This window comes from Globicephala melas, chromosome 18 (genome assembly GCF_963455315.2).
Source record: "Globicephala melas chromosome 18, mGloMel1.2, whole genome shotgun sequence".
NCBI lineage: Eukaryota > Metazoa > Chordata > Mammalia > Artiodactyla > Delphinidae > Globicephala > Globicephala melas.
Genome location: NC_083331.1, coordinates 23,338,048 through 23,353,336, shown reverse-complemented (window position 1 = coordinate 23,353,336; position 15,289 = coordinate 23,338,048). Strand labels below are relative to the sequence as shown.

The following is a 15,289-nucleotide window of genomic DNA, read 5'->3' as shown; positions in this document are numbered from 1 at the left end:
ATGTTTATAAAAATGGAACTAATGCTATATAACTTAATGACTATGTTATCATTTTTCCCATCTTATATCTCATCTTACATTTACGAAATGTTTAATACTAAAATAACATAGTAGGGCTTCCCTGGTGGCCCGGTGGTTGAGAGTCCGCCTGCCGATGCAGGGGGCACGGGTTCGTGCCCCGGTCCGGGAAGATCCCACATGCCGCGGAGCGGCTGGGCCCGTGAGCCATGGCCGCTGAGCCTGCGCGTCCGGAGCCTGTGCGCCGCAACGGGAGAGGCCACAACAGTGAGAGGCGCGCATACCGCAAAAAATAATAATAACACAGTGTTCTTTAAGAGAGAAAAATCAGGAATCGGCCATTAATAAGTGGGCTTACCAAGCCATTCTTTTTAAATACATTTTTTTTTATTTTATTTATTTATTTATGGCTGTGTTGGGTCTTCGTTTCTGTGCGAGGGCTTTCTCTAGTTGTGGCAAGCGGGGGCCACTCTTCATCGCGGTGCGCGGGCCTCTCACTATCGCGGCCTCTCTTGTTGCGGAGCACAGGCTCCAGACGCGCAGGCTCAGTAATTGTGGCTCACGAGCCTAGTTGCTCCGCGGCATGTGGGATCCTCCCAGACCAGGGCTCGAACCCGTGTCCCCTGCACTGGCAGGCAGATTCTCAACCACTGCGCCACCAGGGAAGCCCCCAAGTCATTCTTTATTCTCCCTTCACTCTCCCTTGAGAGTTTGAGGATGAAGGGGGAAAAAATGTATCAGTTATCAGGGTCAATTTCTTCCCTGGAGCACAACAAACTGGGCAAAGTATTGAAGTTAGAGGAAGGAAACTAGGGAATGTCCCCTGAGCCCCAAGGGACGAAATAAGGAAAAGGAGTGGGTTTCCCCAGGACATATAGCACTCCCAACAGCCATGGTGTCTAAGCTGCTGTTGTCAGGGGTATGGTGTATCTTAAAGGCTGTGTCAATTTGGGTCCTCCGAGGAGTAGACATCAAGATGAGATTAGACAAGCAAGAGATTTACTGGGAGGAAGGCTTGTGAAGGATAAAAGGTGAGCAAGCAGCGGTAGGCAGGGAAAGCCTTAAGAACATGAGTAGGTCTGACACCTGTGAAGGGAGAGAGGGAGGATTGAGTAGAAGAGCCTCAGACTGGTATACGGTTCTGAGAAAATCTTGGATAGGTCAGTGGGGAGTCTTCGGGCAAAAGCTGCCCCATAAAGGAGTCCCACCTGGAATGCTCAGACACTGGTGGGAAGAGTGCAGAATAAGAGTGCTCTCAGAGCAAAGGGTACAATGGATTCAAAAGGATGGCAACTAGAGCTGTCAGTTGACTGTGCTCCCCACAGTAGAGTCTTTTGAAGATCTGAATAGCAAGCTTCCCTGGCTGCCATAGAGGCTATTTAATCTACCGTGGTATAATAAAGTTTAAGTATTCAATCATTGTCCCTGGTTCCTGGCTCAGAGCTCCTTAAAATCCTCAGAATTCTAAGTTATAAGAATGTCAGGACTTCCCTGGTGGCGCAGTGGTTAAGAATCCACCTGCCAATGCAGGGGACACGGGTTTGATCCCTGGTTCCGGAAGATGCCACATGCCACGGAGCAACTACGCCCGTGAGCCACAACTACTGAGCCTGCGTGCCACAACTACTGAAGCCCCCGTGCCTAGAGCCCATGCTCCCTCAACAAGAGAAGCCACCACAATGAGTAGCCCCCGCTCACCGCAACAAAAGAAAGCCCGCATGCAGCAACGAAGACCCAACACAGCCAAAAAAAAAAGAATGTCACTTATATGCTAAAGAGATGATTCCTGGTGGGGGCCCTAGATAGCTTCGGGATGCGAGCTGTTTGCCATAAAAAACAACCATGTGATTAGAGGGTTAGAACTTTCAGGTCCACCTCTCCCCCAGCTCTGGGAAGGGGAGAGGGCCTGGAGATGGAGTTCAATCACCAAGGGCCAACAATTTAATCAACTATGCCTATGTGATGAAGCCTAAATAAAAATCCTCAAACAATGAGGTTTGGGGAGCTTCCAAATTAGTGAAGACATCCAGGTGCTAGGAGGGTGACCCACCCAGAAAGGGTATGGAAACTCTGTGCAACCCCCCTCCCCGTATCTTCCATTTGGCTGTTCCACGGCTGTATCCTTTATAATAAAACTGTAACTGTAAGTATAGTGGTTGCCATGAGTTCTGGGAGTCATTCTAGTGAATTATCAAACCTGGGCACGGGGGGAGGTCATGGGAACCCCCAAATTTGTAGTCAGAGATGTGGGTAGCCTGGGGCCCCCCTTGTGGCTTACTCCTAAAGTGGGAGCAGGCTTGTGGGACTGAGCCCTTAACTTGTGGCATCTGCAGCAGCTGTGAGTAGTGTCAGAAAGGAATTGAATTATAGATAATTGGTGTTGCAACAACGTATTTGTCAGAAAAAAACAAAACAAAAACCCAAAAAACCCACAACTCCTAATTCTCCTATAGATCACAGTTCAAACATCACCTCTTGGGAACACTCTTCCTGCTCCCAAGACTAGCTCAGGCCCTGGCTTTCCTTCACAGTGCATATAAAGAGTTACTCATGTAATTATCTGATAACTGTCTGCCCCATCAATTAGACTATAAGCTACACAAGGGCTTGTCTTTGGTTGAGTAGTTATTTTTTCCTGTATTTCTAATTAAATATCCAGAGTTAGAAACCCTCTCTTTTTATAGGGTTGTTGTGAAGATTCAAAGAGTTAACATATGTATGGGGCTTCCCTGGTGGCACAGTGGTTAAGAATCCACCTGCCAGAGCAGAGGACACAGGTTCGAGCCCTGGTCCGGGAAGATCCCACATGCCTCAGAGCAACTAAGCCCATGCGCCACAACTACTGAGCCTGCGCTCTAGAGCCCGCGAGCCACAACTACTGAGCCCACGTGCTGCAACTACTGAAGCCCACGTGCCTAGAGTCCGTGCTCCGCAACAAGAGAAGCCACCGCAATGAGAAGCCCGTGCACCACAACAAAGAGCAGCCCCCGCTCACCGCAACTAGAGAAAGCCCGCACACAGCAACAGACCCAATGCAGCCAAAAATAAATAATAAATAAATAATTTTTTTAAAAAAAAGAGTTAACATATGCAATGCACTTTCACAAACATAAGTTAAATACATAAGTGCTTACCGTTATTATTGCTAATCTTTAAGTCTCTACAGTTTTTGCTATAAAGTTGGCCACAAATATGTTAAGGTAAACTGAGTTTGTATACAAATTATGTTAAAGTTAACTGTATAGTGAAATTCCACATTATGGGTTCATTTGCAGAATATCTTTATATTTCCTTCAAACAGCATCAAGATAGAGGACCACCTTTAGGTACGGTTATAGACAAGTATCTGAACAAAGTGAACCTTGCCTGTATTGCTATCATAGGCAAGAGCCTTTTGCCCAGAATTGGGTAAAATGAGGTAAAATTCCCTTCCAGAAAAACCCATGCCTTAGTCTTATATTTATCTAGAGTTTGGGGGAAGGGTAAAGGATTACTTTGGATTAGAAGTTTGTGTGAACTTTTTTTCTCTTTAAATCTGTATAAATAGCTTACAATATTTAAGATAAAATCACGAATTGAAAAGAATTAGGAAATCCAATATTTATTAGTAAACACTTTACTTAAATCCAAATATAGTTAAGGGCTCAGCCTTGCCTTAGATTCTATTAGAGGTCCTCAGGAATCATTCTAACAACTTGCCTTAAAGTCTCTCTCTATTTATATGTAAGTCAGCGTTTTAAATCAGTGTGTTTTTACAAGGCATAAACACTTCAGGGTGACAGCACAGTACTTGGTCAATAAACATTTGTTAAATGAATTCAAGGCTATCAGCACCCAACATTTACTGGATACTTGTTTTCTGCCAGGCATGAAATTGTTTTATGGATACACAGACACACACATACACAGACCCTGAGAGGTTGGTATTATCTCACTTCACCTAATGAGGACACTGAGACATAAAGTAGCTGAAGTTCAGAGAGTAAGTAATGGCAGAATCAGAACTTGAACCCAAGCCTGCCTGGCATCAAAGCTCCTCCTTTTCCCACGCTGGGGCTTCCCTAAAGAATAAGTGGAAGGATGCGCACAAAACAAGGCCAAAGTTCAACCCTTTAGCATATAAAGAAGCTCATATTGAAAGTGAACAAGTGAAGTTTCACTATTAAGCACTTAACTCTATCCTTCCTTTTTCTTAATTTTCTATCAGAAAATGCTTCTAATTTCTCTCCAAGAAAATAAATCTTAACGGCACTTTTTGGTCAGTTTTACTGAGATGTTATTTGCCATTCAACAAGTTTCCTTGGTTTCCTGCTTCCATTAAAGGAGACAAGCAAGAATAAACAGTAGATATAAGTGACTACTGGAGATGTAAGAAGAATTCAGAGTGGTCCAAACAGGATCTTACTTGTTATATACATAGAAGGAAATGTATCTTATAATGTTCTGCTTATTGCAACTGGTTCACATGAAAATAGTGAGTTCTGTGAAACACCACTGAACTCACCCATGTATTCTCTCATGGTCTACTGGCAAATTAGAAATCACAAAATGTAGTGAGGTCTTCAGATACTGAGGCCTGGAAAATTAATTAGAAAACTGCCCCTTTCTGAGTAATTTAGTCCAGCAAGATTCTGGGGTAATTTACAATTAATTTACAAATAAGAAAACAGACAGATGCAACTGCTAATGTTTATGAGATGTTATGAGCTTGCAATTAAATGATTATGTCTAAGTAGATCTTTAAAATAGAAAAAAAAGGCACATAGAGGGTATTCATCATCAACGTGAAACCATACATCCGTGACCTCTGTTACATCAAATGCTACAGCTTACAGAGCTATACTCAGAATTAAAGGACTTCCATTATGGCCAGATATCCCCCGCTTCTTCTCTGGGCCGCACCGCTCGGCTTGCAGTATCTTAGTTCCCCACCATGGATCAAACTTGAATCCGCCCTAGCAGTGAGCGCGCTGAGTCCTAACCACTGGACCGCTGGGGAATTCCGCTCCGCCCCGCCCCCCCACCCCCATTCTGAGTAGGAAAGAAATGCAGCAATCTCTAATTGAAATCACCCAGATCACCCACACCACCTAAGGGCAACCCAAAGCTGAATAATATTAAAAAGACTGGTACCTATGAATTCTTTCAAAAGTTAAGGGATGAAAGAAAATCTGTTTATTGGGCATAAGGTTATATACTGTTCCTTAGAAACCAACGTTTGTCTTTCATGTAACTAGAAGTTGATGAAAATGAAACCATCTGGAAAGTTCCAGTTCACAGAAGCAGCACTTCAAAAGCAGTAATGTCTTTACAAACCCTACTGTTGGATTAAAGCATCTCATTCCATTGGTGGGAAAGGATCACTGACACTTTACATAATAAATGTTTCCAGGATAGTAACTGTGGTCCCTGAAGCAAAGACCAGGAATAAAGGCTACCTACCTGTTCCTACGTAGAGCACTTATCAACACCCGCGGCAAGAACCACTACACCCACTCACTTCCTCTCCGGCTCTGTCCTCTAGTCCTAAGAGGCTACTTTACCCGTGAGTTTTGTCGGAATGCAGGCTCCTAGAGGCAGCATTTGCATTTCTACCCAATAACACATTCTCTCTTCACCCTTACCCTCCCAGCTGATGTGAAGATACTATTTAGGGCATCAGTTTTTTTAAGATAGGAAGGGAAGGAAATATTTTCATACTATTTAAGAGCATGAGTTCTGGAGATATCTGGAAAATTAGTAAGAAGCCTAGGCAGTTACTACACACCCAGTAGTAGCCTAGTAGTAGTAGTAGCCTAGTAGCCAGCCTTGAAGAATCAGGAAGGTAGTGTCTTCAAAAGGAACGCGGGCTCGGTCGGATGTTCAGTAAGGATCCCGGACCGGCACACTCAATTTATAAGGTAATTCATGTCTGCTATTGTTTAGACAAATGAGCCTGCATTTTCTTAGAGACCCTGTAATGGGGCCCCTGTGGTTCAAACTTAGGTGATCTGAGAAGAGCCTGGGCGCCTGTTTGGGGTCTGGGCTTCCGCCCGCAGGACAGGTGATTAAATACTTACAACCTCCGGCCCGCGTGCTCCGGGCTCTCCCGCGAAGGGCTCTCGGGAGCGTCCTCCAAACCCTGCCTGGGGCCCTGCGGCGGGCCCAGCTCCCCGCGCCACGCATTGGGGTCCCGGGCCGGGCGGGAGGCGGCGGGGGCTCCGAAACCGGAGCCCTGCACCCTACTGCGGGTGTACATGGTCCAGAGCCCGCGGGGCCCGGGCCGCCGCCGCTGCGGGAAGGATGAGGGCCGAGCTGAGACGCTTCGCGGGTCTCGAGATGCGATTCCGAAGAGCGGGAGCGGCGGGTTTAGCAGTTGAGTTTCGATTCCCGCTACCAGCCGCGGGCTGCCCCGCCCCCCAGGACTTCCCCGACCTTGCTCCTCCCTGGCGCCCTCTGACCCGATCGCAGGTTACAGCGCCGGCCGCGCGCCCCGCCTGGGATGTTGAATGGAGCGCGCCTGGCCAGCTACAGGTGAGTTGGTTTGAGGTCTCACAGCCACCTTAAAGGGTGATAAAGTTATCTATGATCAATCACGGAGACCTCATGCAAGCAGGGAGTAGGGAGTAGCCTCCAGGTAACTGAAATCCTGAAAGACAACTTAGGACTATTTAACAGGTCACCCTAATTTGAGGTTTCTGCAGGATATTTGAGACGGTGAACAATATATTAACCTTCAGATTCCAGAGATTAGGTCAATAATTAAAATTATCTAAACAAAATTTGGCCTTTTATCAGTTTTGACTGCTGTTTGGTTTTTGCCAAGTATTTTCTTTTTTAAATTTTTTTTAAAATATTATTTGTTTATTATTATTATTATTTTGGCTGCCGTTGGGTCTTTGTTGCTGCGCGCGGGCTTTCTCTAGTTGCAGCAAGCAGGGGCTACTCTTTGTTGTGGTGCTCAGGCTTTTCATTGTGGTGGCTTCCTCTTGTGGAGCATGGGCTCTAGACGCGTGGGCTTCATTAGTTGCAGCACACAGGCTCAGTAGTTGTGGCTCACGGGCTCTAGAGCACAGGCTTAGTAGCTGTGGCACACGGGCTTAGTTGCTCGGTGGCATGTGGGATCTTCCCAGACCAGGGCTGGAACCCGTGTCCCCTGAATTGGCAGGCGGATTCTTAACCACTGCACCACCAGAGAAGCCCCTGCCAAGTACTTTCAAGTTAAAGGAAATGGAAAGTGAAATCAAAAGTGAAAGAAAAAGCAGAACTGGAGCAGCAAGCTGAGGGGAAGGCAGAGATGATTCTCTATGCAGCCCTGTTACGTGATTGATCAGACATTAAAGAAATTTTGATTAAATACCTGCTCTGTGCAAGACATTGGGCAGTAATTCAACTATGGTATGAGAATAGTTTAAAATATGGATTTGCAAGATTCTATAGGTCCGGGGGTGAGTCCCTGCATCCAATTTTTTAATAGCTCCTGATGACTCTGATGTGTGCTGCGATGATCACCACTGTCCTTTGTGTAGCTGGCTACCCAAAGATAAAAGAAGGCTCTTCCCTCACCCAACCGCTACTCTAGAAGACGCGTAAACAAACGTTAATGCCACCGTGGGATAAGAGAAATAACAAGATGTGTAAGGCTATTGGATGTTCAGGGAAAGTAGGGATTAGCCCTCCGAATAATTCAAAGAAAAGGGACATTTGAGAATGACCCACAAAAGTCAAGGAGTTCACCAAGAAGAAGGAGGCACAATGCTGGAGGCTTGTGGCTTACACTGAAAAGGTGTGTACCTACTCCAGGTGGGGTGGGATGGCTGGAACACCCCAACCTGTAGTCATCAAGCCACTTAGGAGTTCGATTGTTTTGCTTATATTACTGGTGCTTAGAAAATAAAGACAAACACATGTTTGATAGCTAGTGAAAGATTTCAATGAATGGTGGGCAGTGTGTGGAGTAAGACAGGAGAGGAGAAGGTAAAGGCAAGGGACTTGTTAGAGAAGGAGGTCAGGGTTTCTATGCCACCTGCAGCGTTAGAGGTCTGTCAAGTAGACCACGGGTTCTCAAATGTCAGAGCCCATCAGAACCACCTGGAGGGTGTATTGAAACAGACTTCTGGAGCTAACCCTTGTGTTTCTGATTCAGTAGATCTGGGGTGGGACCCTGTGGGGTATTGTGAGGAGTAAAGAGTTAATCTACAACAGTTGGTCTCAAATGGAGTTGACTTTGCCTCCAGCAGATATTTGGCAACTCCTGGAGATCACTTTTATTGTGAAGCCTGGAAGCGGGTGGAAGTGGGGCTATTGGCATCTAGTGAAGGCCAGGGATAATGCTAAACACCGTACAGTGCACACAGGACAGCCCCTCACACAGAGAATCATCCTGCCCCAAACGTCAGTAGATCAGGTTAAAAAATCCTGACCTACACAATATGTCTAGTTAAGAACCCCAGTAATTTAATGGTTGCTGTTTTTATGGTGACCTTAAGGTTTTAGCTTTGTAAAATGGGTAGGTGTCACAACCATTCATGAATCAGGAGGAAGATGAGAGTTTGAGAACATTTGGGTTGGAGGTGACTGCAGGGTGAGAAATGCAAACAATGGATCTGGGTGGCCTTTCTGGAGGTGATCTTCAGAATCTCTTCTGCTGGGAAAATACCACAGAAACTTCTTTTTTCAGAAGAGAAAGTAGTTGTTTTGGTGGTTGCATTAAATTCAAATTTTGAGTAGGGGAAAGCCTATTAGGGGAAAACCAGTTCTGTTAAAGGAGCTGGTAATAGTAATACTGACTTCAGGAATGCATTTAGTTCACCATATTTATTTTACAACACAACCATGTAACACACCCACGTTTCAAACATGAGATAGAAATAGAAGATAATGGGCAAAATCTAAATTGCTTATTCTGTTCACTTCTCACTTTGCTACATTCTCAAAGTGTTTTTAAAAATGTGAGTATGTTTTCTAAAATGTGAATAGCAATAGACATCTAAAAGCTTCTTCAGGGTGCTCAACAGTGAGTCATCCATGAAACTATACACAGAGAATCCTAATGGTGCTACCAGAAAACTACGAGAACTAATCAATCAACTAATCAATGTAGCAGGATACAAAATTAATGCACAGAAATCTCCTGCATTCCGATACACTAAAGACGAAAAATCTGAAAGAGAAATTAAGGCAACACTCCCATTCACCATTGAAACAAAAAGAATAAAATACCTAGGAATAAACCTACCTAAGGAGACAAAAGACCTGTATGAAGAAAACTATGACACTGATGAAAGAAATTAAAGATGATTCGAACAGATGGAGACATATATCATGTTCTTGGATTGGAAGAATCAACATTGTGAAAATGACTATACTACCCAAAGCAATCTACAGATTCAATGCAATCCCTATCAAACTACCACTGGCATTTTTCACAGAACTAGAACAAAAAATTTCACAATTTGTATGGAAACACAAAAGACCCCGAATAGCCAAAACAATCTTGAGAAAGAAAAACGGAGCTGGAGGAATCAGGCTACTGGACTTCAAACTATACTACAAAGCTACAGTAATCAAGACAGTATGGTAATGGCACAAAAACAGAAATATAGATCAATGGAACAGGATAGAAAGCCCAGAGATAAACCCACGCACATATGGTCACCTTATTTTTGATAAAGGAGGCAAGAATATACAATGGAGAAGAGACAGCCTCTTCAATAAGTGGTGCCGGGAGAACTGGACAGCTACATGTAAAAGAATGAAATTAGAACACTCCCTAACACCATACACAAAAATAAACTCAAAATGGATTAAAGACCTAAATGTCAGACCAGACACTATCAAACTCTTAGAGGAAAACGTAGGCAGGACACTCTATGACCTAAATCACAGCAAGATCCTTTTTGACCCACCTCCTAAAGAAATAGAAATAAAAACAAAAATAAACAAATGGGAGCTAATGAAACTTCAAAGCTTTTGCACAGCAAAGGAAACCATAAACAAGACCAAAAGACAACCCTCAGAATGGGAGAAAATATTTGCAAATGAAGCAACTGACAAAGAATTAATCTCCAAAATTGACAAACAGCTCATGCAGCTCAATATCAAAAAAACAAACAACCCAATCCAAAAAATGGGCAGAAAACCTAAATAGACATTTCTCCAAAGAAGATATACAGATTGCCAACAAACACATGAAAGGATGCTCAACATCACTAATCATTAGAGAAATGCAAATCAAAACTACAATGAGGTATCACCTCACACCAGTCAGAATGGCCATCATCAAAAAACCTACAAACAATAGTTGCTGGAGAGGGTGTGGAGAAAAGGGAACCCTCTTGCACTGTTGGTGGGAATGTAAATTGATACAGCCACTATGGAGAACAGTATGGAAGTTCCTTAAAAAACTAAAGATAGAACTACCATACAACCCAGCAATCCCACTACTGAGCATATACCCTGGGAATACTGTAATTCAAAAAGAATCATGTACCACGTTCATTGCAGCTCTATATACAATAGCCAGGACATGGAAGCAACCTAAGTGTCCATCAGCAGATGAATGGATAAAGAAGATGTGGCACATATATACAATGGAATATTACTCAGCCATAAAAAGAAATGAAACTGAGTTATTTGTAGTGAGGTGGATGGACCTACAAACTGTCATACAGAGTGAAGTAAGTCAGAAGGAGAAAAACAAATGCCGTATGCTAACACATATACATGGAATCTAAAAAGAAAAAAAAATGGTTCTGAAGAACCTAGGGGCAGGACAGGAATAAAGATGCAGACGTAGAGAATGGACTTGAGGACACAGGGAGGGGGAAGGGTAAGCTGGGACGAAGTGAAAGAGTGGCATGGACATATATACACTACCAAACGTAAAATAGATAGCTAGTGGGAAGCAGCCACATAGCACAGGGAGATCAGCTCGGTGCTTTGTGACCACGTAGAGGGGTGGGATAGGGAGGGTGGGAGGGAGATGCAAGAGGGAGGAGATATGGGGCTATATGTATATGTATAGCTGATTCACTTTGTTATAAAGCAGAAACTAACACACCATTGTATACTCCAATAAAGATGTTAAAAAAAAAAAAGAGTGAGTCTTCTACTGGCTTATCACCCATTCTCTCACCTTATGTGTGTGCATTTGTATGAGAAGATGGTCTGGCCTTTACATGGGTTATCCTGAGGTGTGTGCCTCTGTAGCAATGCTGGTGGAGAGAAGCAGGGAGAGTAGGGAAGGTTCTGGATCCCCATCACTGTTTCCACCCTAGTACTTTAGCCATTATCTCTTCCATACAGTGGAGTGCTACCTGATTTTTGTTTGAAGCAAGAGTTCCAAGGCTTTAAAAGTTTGTAGAACCACTATATTGGACAATTGTCTATATGTTTTAAGGGACCTGGGGAACACGTGAAGTCTAGTGAGATTGTTAAATTGCCTGAAATTTGGCCAATTAGAGATTTGTTTAGGAAATGGTTTTCTTTTAAAATAGAACTGCCTCTGGGAAATAATCATTTGTTCTTTCCTTTAGGTAAAGGAGTTTAATCTGAGCAAAAGACATTTTGGTTGGGGAAGAGGGAAGCTGAGTGAAAAAAGGAGGATTTCAAAAGCTGTACAAAAGAAAATGCTGTAAAATGAGACATTGTCGGGAAATGGGAATTCAGGCCTCAGTGAGCAATTTTAGCTATAGCCCAATGAGCAAAAATTACATCAAAAAGAACCTTCACCTACCTGGTCTAATGCTAACATCCAAGTGTGTCTTTATTTTCTGAGGAAATAAATGGGAATATATATCTGATTTTTAAATCGGTTGCCTTAGATTATTCCTTCATTAGTGTGAATAAATATATATAATTAGAGACACATAGACTTGGCTTTTTCTTTTTAAGTGTCCCGTGATAACAGTCTGAAAATTCTAAAAAGTCTTGCTTCCTTAAATTTGATTCTGCAGTAGAAAGCTAGATTAATCCAATAGATGTAGGACAGCAGTTATTCTAAAGCTTTTGTTTCCTCTTCTAACAAAGGAGCTATGTGAAACACCTAATACTTGGCATCTCCTCATTTTAAGTGTGTGTGTGTGTGTGTGTGTGAATGAGCATATTTCTATCATGAAAATTTCATATTCTTTAGAAATTCTTCAAATTTGTAACATAAAATCAAGAATGCTGCAGTAATAAGTCACTTTAAGTTCATGTAAGAAATATTTATTGAATGATAAGTATATGTCATCTACTCTATCAGACCCGGGCACTACAGTGGGGAACAAACAGAACCTTGTTATTCTAGCTCCATGTTTAAGATTACCTAACTACCCCCTATTTTAGGAAACAGAAATTTAGAGAGGTAAAGGGACTTGTCAGCATTATGTAACAAATCTATGGCAGAACCAGAACTTGAATTTAGGTCTTCTGAGTCCAAGTCTAGCTTTTTACATTTTGAAAGATGATTGTGACAAAAAATGTTTTTTGACAAAATTCGGAATTTGGAACGTTTCTCAATTGTTATAATTTTCCCAAAGATCAGCTGTATATTATTTTCCAAAGCAGTTGTGTCAAAGTTTCTAAACGTATCAGAATCTACATTCATAAAAGCCTTAACACGCCAATATGCACTCCTATAATTACATGATCAAACTACCTATATGACAGTACTTTATATAACATGTCAAATTTTCATGAATAGCAAACATGCTAATTTTGGTTCAAATTCCTTTTCTTTAACAGTGTTAAAATAGTTAGCTTTATAGTGTATCACAAAGAATTCTACTTAAGAATGAAAAGATGTATATTTGTTCCCTCTATTTTTCTGACGACAATGTGTCCTGTCACTTGGGAAAATAAGGAATATAGAAATGTGTTTTCCGTAATATTTCTTATCTTCTGGAAGGTGCCTGAATTGCGTTGTTTGTAAATTCAGATCTGAGGAATAGGTAGTTGCTTCCATCTCTGGGTTCTAACACTGTGTAGTAGCCTTCACAAGGCCTCTACTGGCTGCAGGGAGAAAGGAATCTCCTTTAACTTTGGAAAAACTTCAGAAGACTCAAGTCAGTGGCTTGGGGGAGAGAGTCCCCTGAACTGGTTCTTTACCTATGATGAATGATGAATCAGAGAGAAACCCTCTAGAGCACTATTTTTTATCCAATCACTGTGCCTTTTCCAAAAGTGCCCCCTTTTAGGGAGCTCCTAACTGTTCTGATGTTTAAACTCTAAGCCAACTCTGTTGTGAGCATTCCCAGTCCTTTGTAAATATCACGAGGTCATTAAGAGAGTGTGTGGTGCTGGGAGGCAGGCTGGGGGAAGCAAAAGACCTGCCCTTGAGACCTGACAGTGCCATTCAAGAGTTTTTTGACCTCAGGCAACCAGTAAAACGCTCTGAACTTTGGTTGCTTCATTTGTAAGATGGAAATATTAATCATAATACCACCTGTCCAATCTACTTTTAGGGGTTTGTGAGAGCCAAATGAGATGACATATGTGAAAGTGGTTCGTAAATTGCACCTTGATGATGTATAAATGGAAGTTATTTTTTTTTGAGCTGTCAACGCAAGAGCTTTATATATGTTTTCTAATAATACTTAAATTTGTCAGAGAGTTCTTAACTTCAGTTCCAGCAGCTCTTGGCTTGCTATTGCTAAAACATTACAGAGCTATATCCTTAGTGTGTTTTATCTTGAAATCTCTTTCAGAATAGAAATAAAGCAGTATATAGTTTTTTTTTTTTTTTTTTTTTTGGCTGTGTTGGGTCTTTGTTTCTGTGCGCGGGCTTTCTCTACTTGTGGCAAGCAGGGACCACTCTTCATCACGGTGCGCGGGCCTCTCACTGTCGCGGCCTCTGTTGCTGCGGAGCACAGGCTCCAGACGCGCAGGCTCAGTAGTTGTGGCTCACGGGCCCAGTTGCTCCGCGGCATGTGGGATCTTCCCAGACCAGGGCTCGAACCTGTGTCCCCTGCATCGGCAGGCAGACTCTCAACCACTGCGCCACCAGGGAAGCCCGCAGTATATAGTTTTACCTACCAACATATAAATGCCTGGCACAGAAGTACAGTCCCCAGTGAAACTGGAACTCTTTTGGCATAACTGGAAGGCACTGAGCACTTCATAGACATTTTGTGACACTGTTCCATCTCTAATCCCTTCTGGAATCTGACAAGAGTTCCATTTCTATGGATAAAACCTAGGGTTCTCCTATCTGACTTGACTTGGAGAAGGAGTCATATTAGAAATTCCCATGGCCTTTCAGTACTTCCAGGAGTGTGATTTGGGGTTGGGGTCCCCATAGGCACACCGCACAGGTTGAAGTTCAAGCCTCTTCTGAGTGGTCGTCAGCAGCTCCATTCCTTGAGGTACCAGTAAAATGGTTAAGGTAATGAAGTTACGTGCAGCCCAAGGAAAGGGAGTGATTCCTATGTTATCTACCAAGGGTTTGCTGTTCAAACTTTAGTCTGTCAGATGGATCTGTGTTTAGATCTTGGCTCCACCACTTACAACTGAGAGGCTTTGGGTGAATTACTGAACATCCAGGGCCTCAGTTTCTTCAACTGTAAAATGGGAATGAGTCATAAGACCAACTGAATACTGTTGTTGTATACATTAGGTAAGTACAAAGTGCTTAGTACCATGATCCAACCTAGTGTAATCAATAAATAAATGCAGTGATCATTATTATTTAAACTCAAAAACTATTGAAGTTTTTGTGCTTATTCAAGTGTATTGCGAGCTGGGCAAAATACTTGAATAAGCACTTTACATGCAAAAATAAAAAGATATCCAAATAGCTAATAAATGTATGAAAAGGGGCTCCACTTCATTTGTCTTGGGAAAAATGCAAATTGAAATTACAATGAGATACCTCCGTGCACTCAACAGAAGGGCTAAAATTAAAGAGAAAAAACTATTGTGAGCAAGGATGTGAAACAACTAAACCTCTCGTACTCTTCTAATGGGCTTGTAAATTATAGACAACCTGTTTGGAAAACTGTTGGCAGAATCTTCTAAGGCTGAATATTTTCATATCCAGCCATTCCACTGTACATGTGTTCACCAAATCATGTGCAAGAATGTTCATACAAGCATCTTTCATGGGAGTGGAAAACTAGAAACTGCTCACAAGTCTATCAACAAAAGATTAAGAAACTGTGGTAAATTCCTACAGTGTACTGCCACTATATAATAGGGGCTCCATATTTGTCATTGTCTAGTTACTAGTTAACCATTATCTTACTTCCTCAGGCTATTGCAGGCATCATTGTATTTCTATCTAGTCCCCCCTCACTCAAGTAACTTAGAT

General features: G+C 42.5%; 1 protein-coding gene across 3 annotated transcripts in view; it reads right to left on the bottom strand.

The window, feature by feature from the left end:
- The window catches only part of EPSTI1 (epithelial stromal interaction 1), a 96,870-nt gene extending 90,517 nt beyond the window's left edge, over nt 1-6,353 (bottom strand). For all 3 annotated transcript variants that reach the window (XM_070044068.1, XM_030882170.3, XM_030882167.2), the window contains exon 1: nt 6,078-6,353. In XM_070044068.1, the coding sequence (XP_069900169.1) occupies nt 6,078-6,256 (179 nt within the window). In that variant the 5' untranslated portion in view covers nt 6,257-6,353. The remainder of the gene's footprint in view (nt 1-6,077) is intronic.
- Between the last annotated feature and the right edge of the window lie 8,936 nt (nt 6,354-15,289).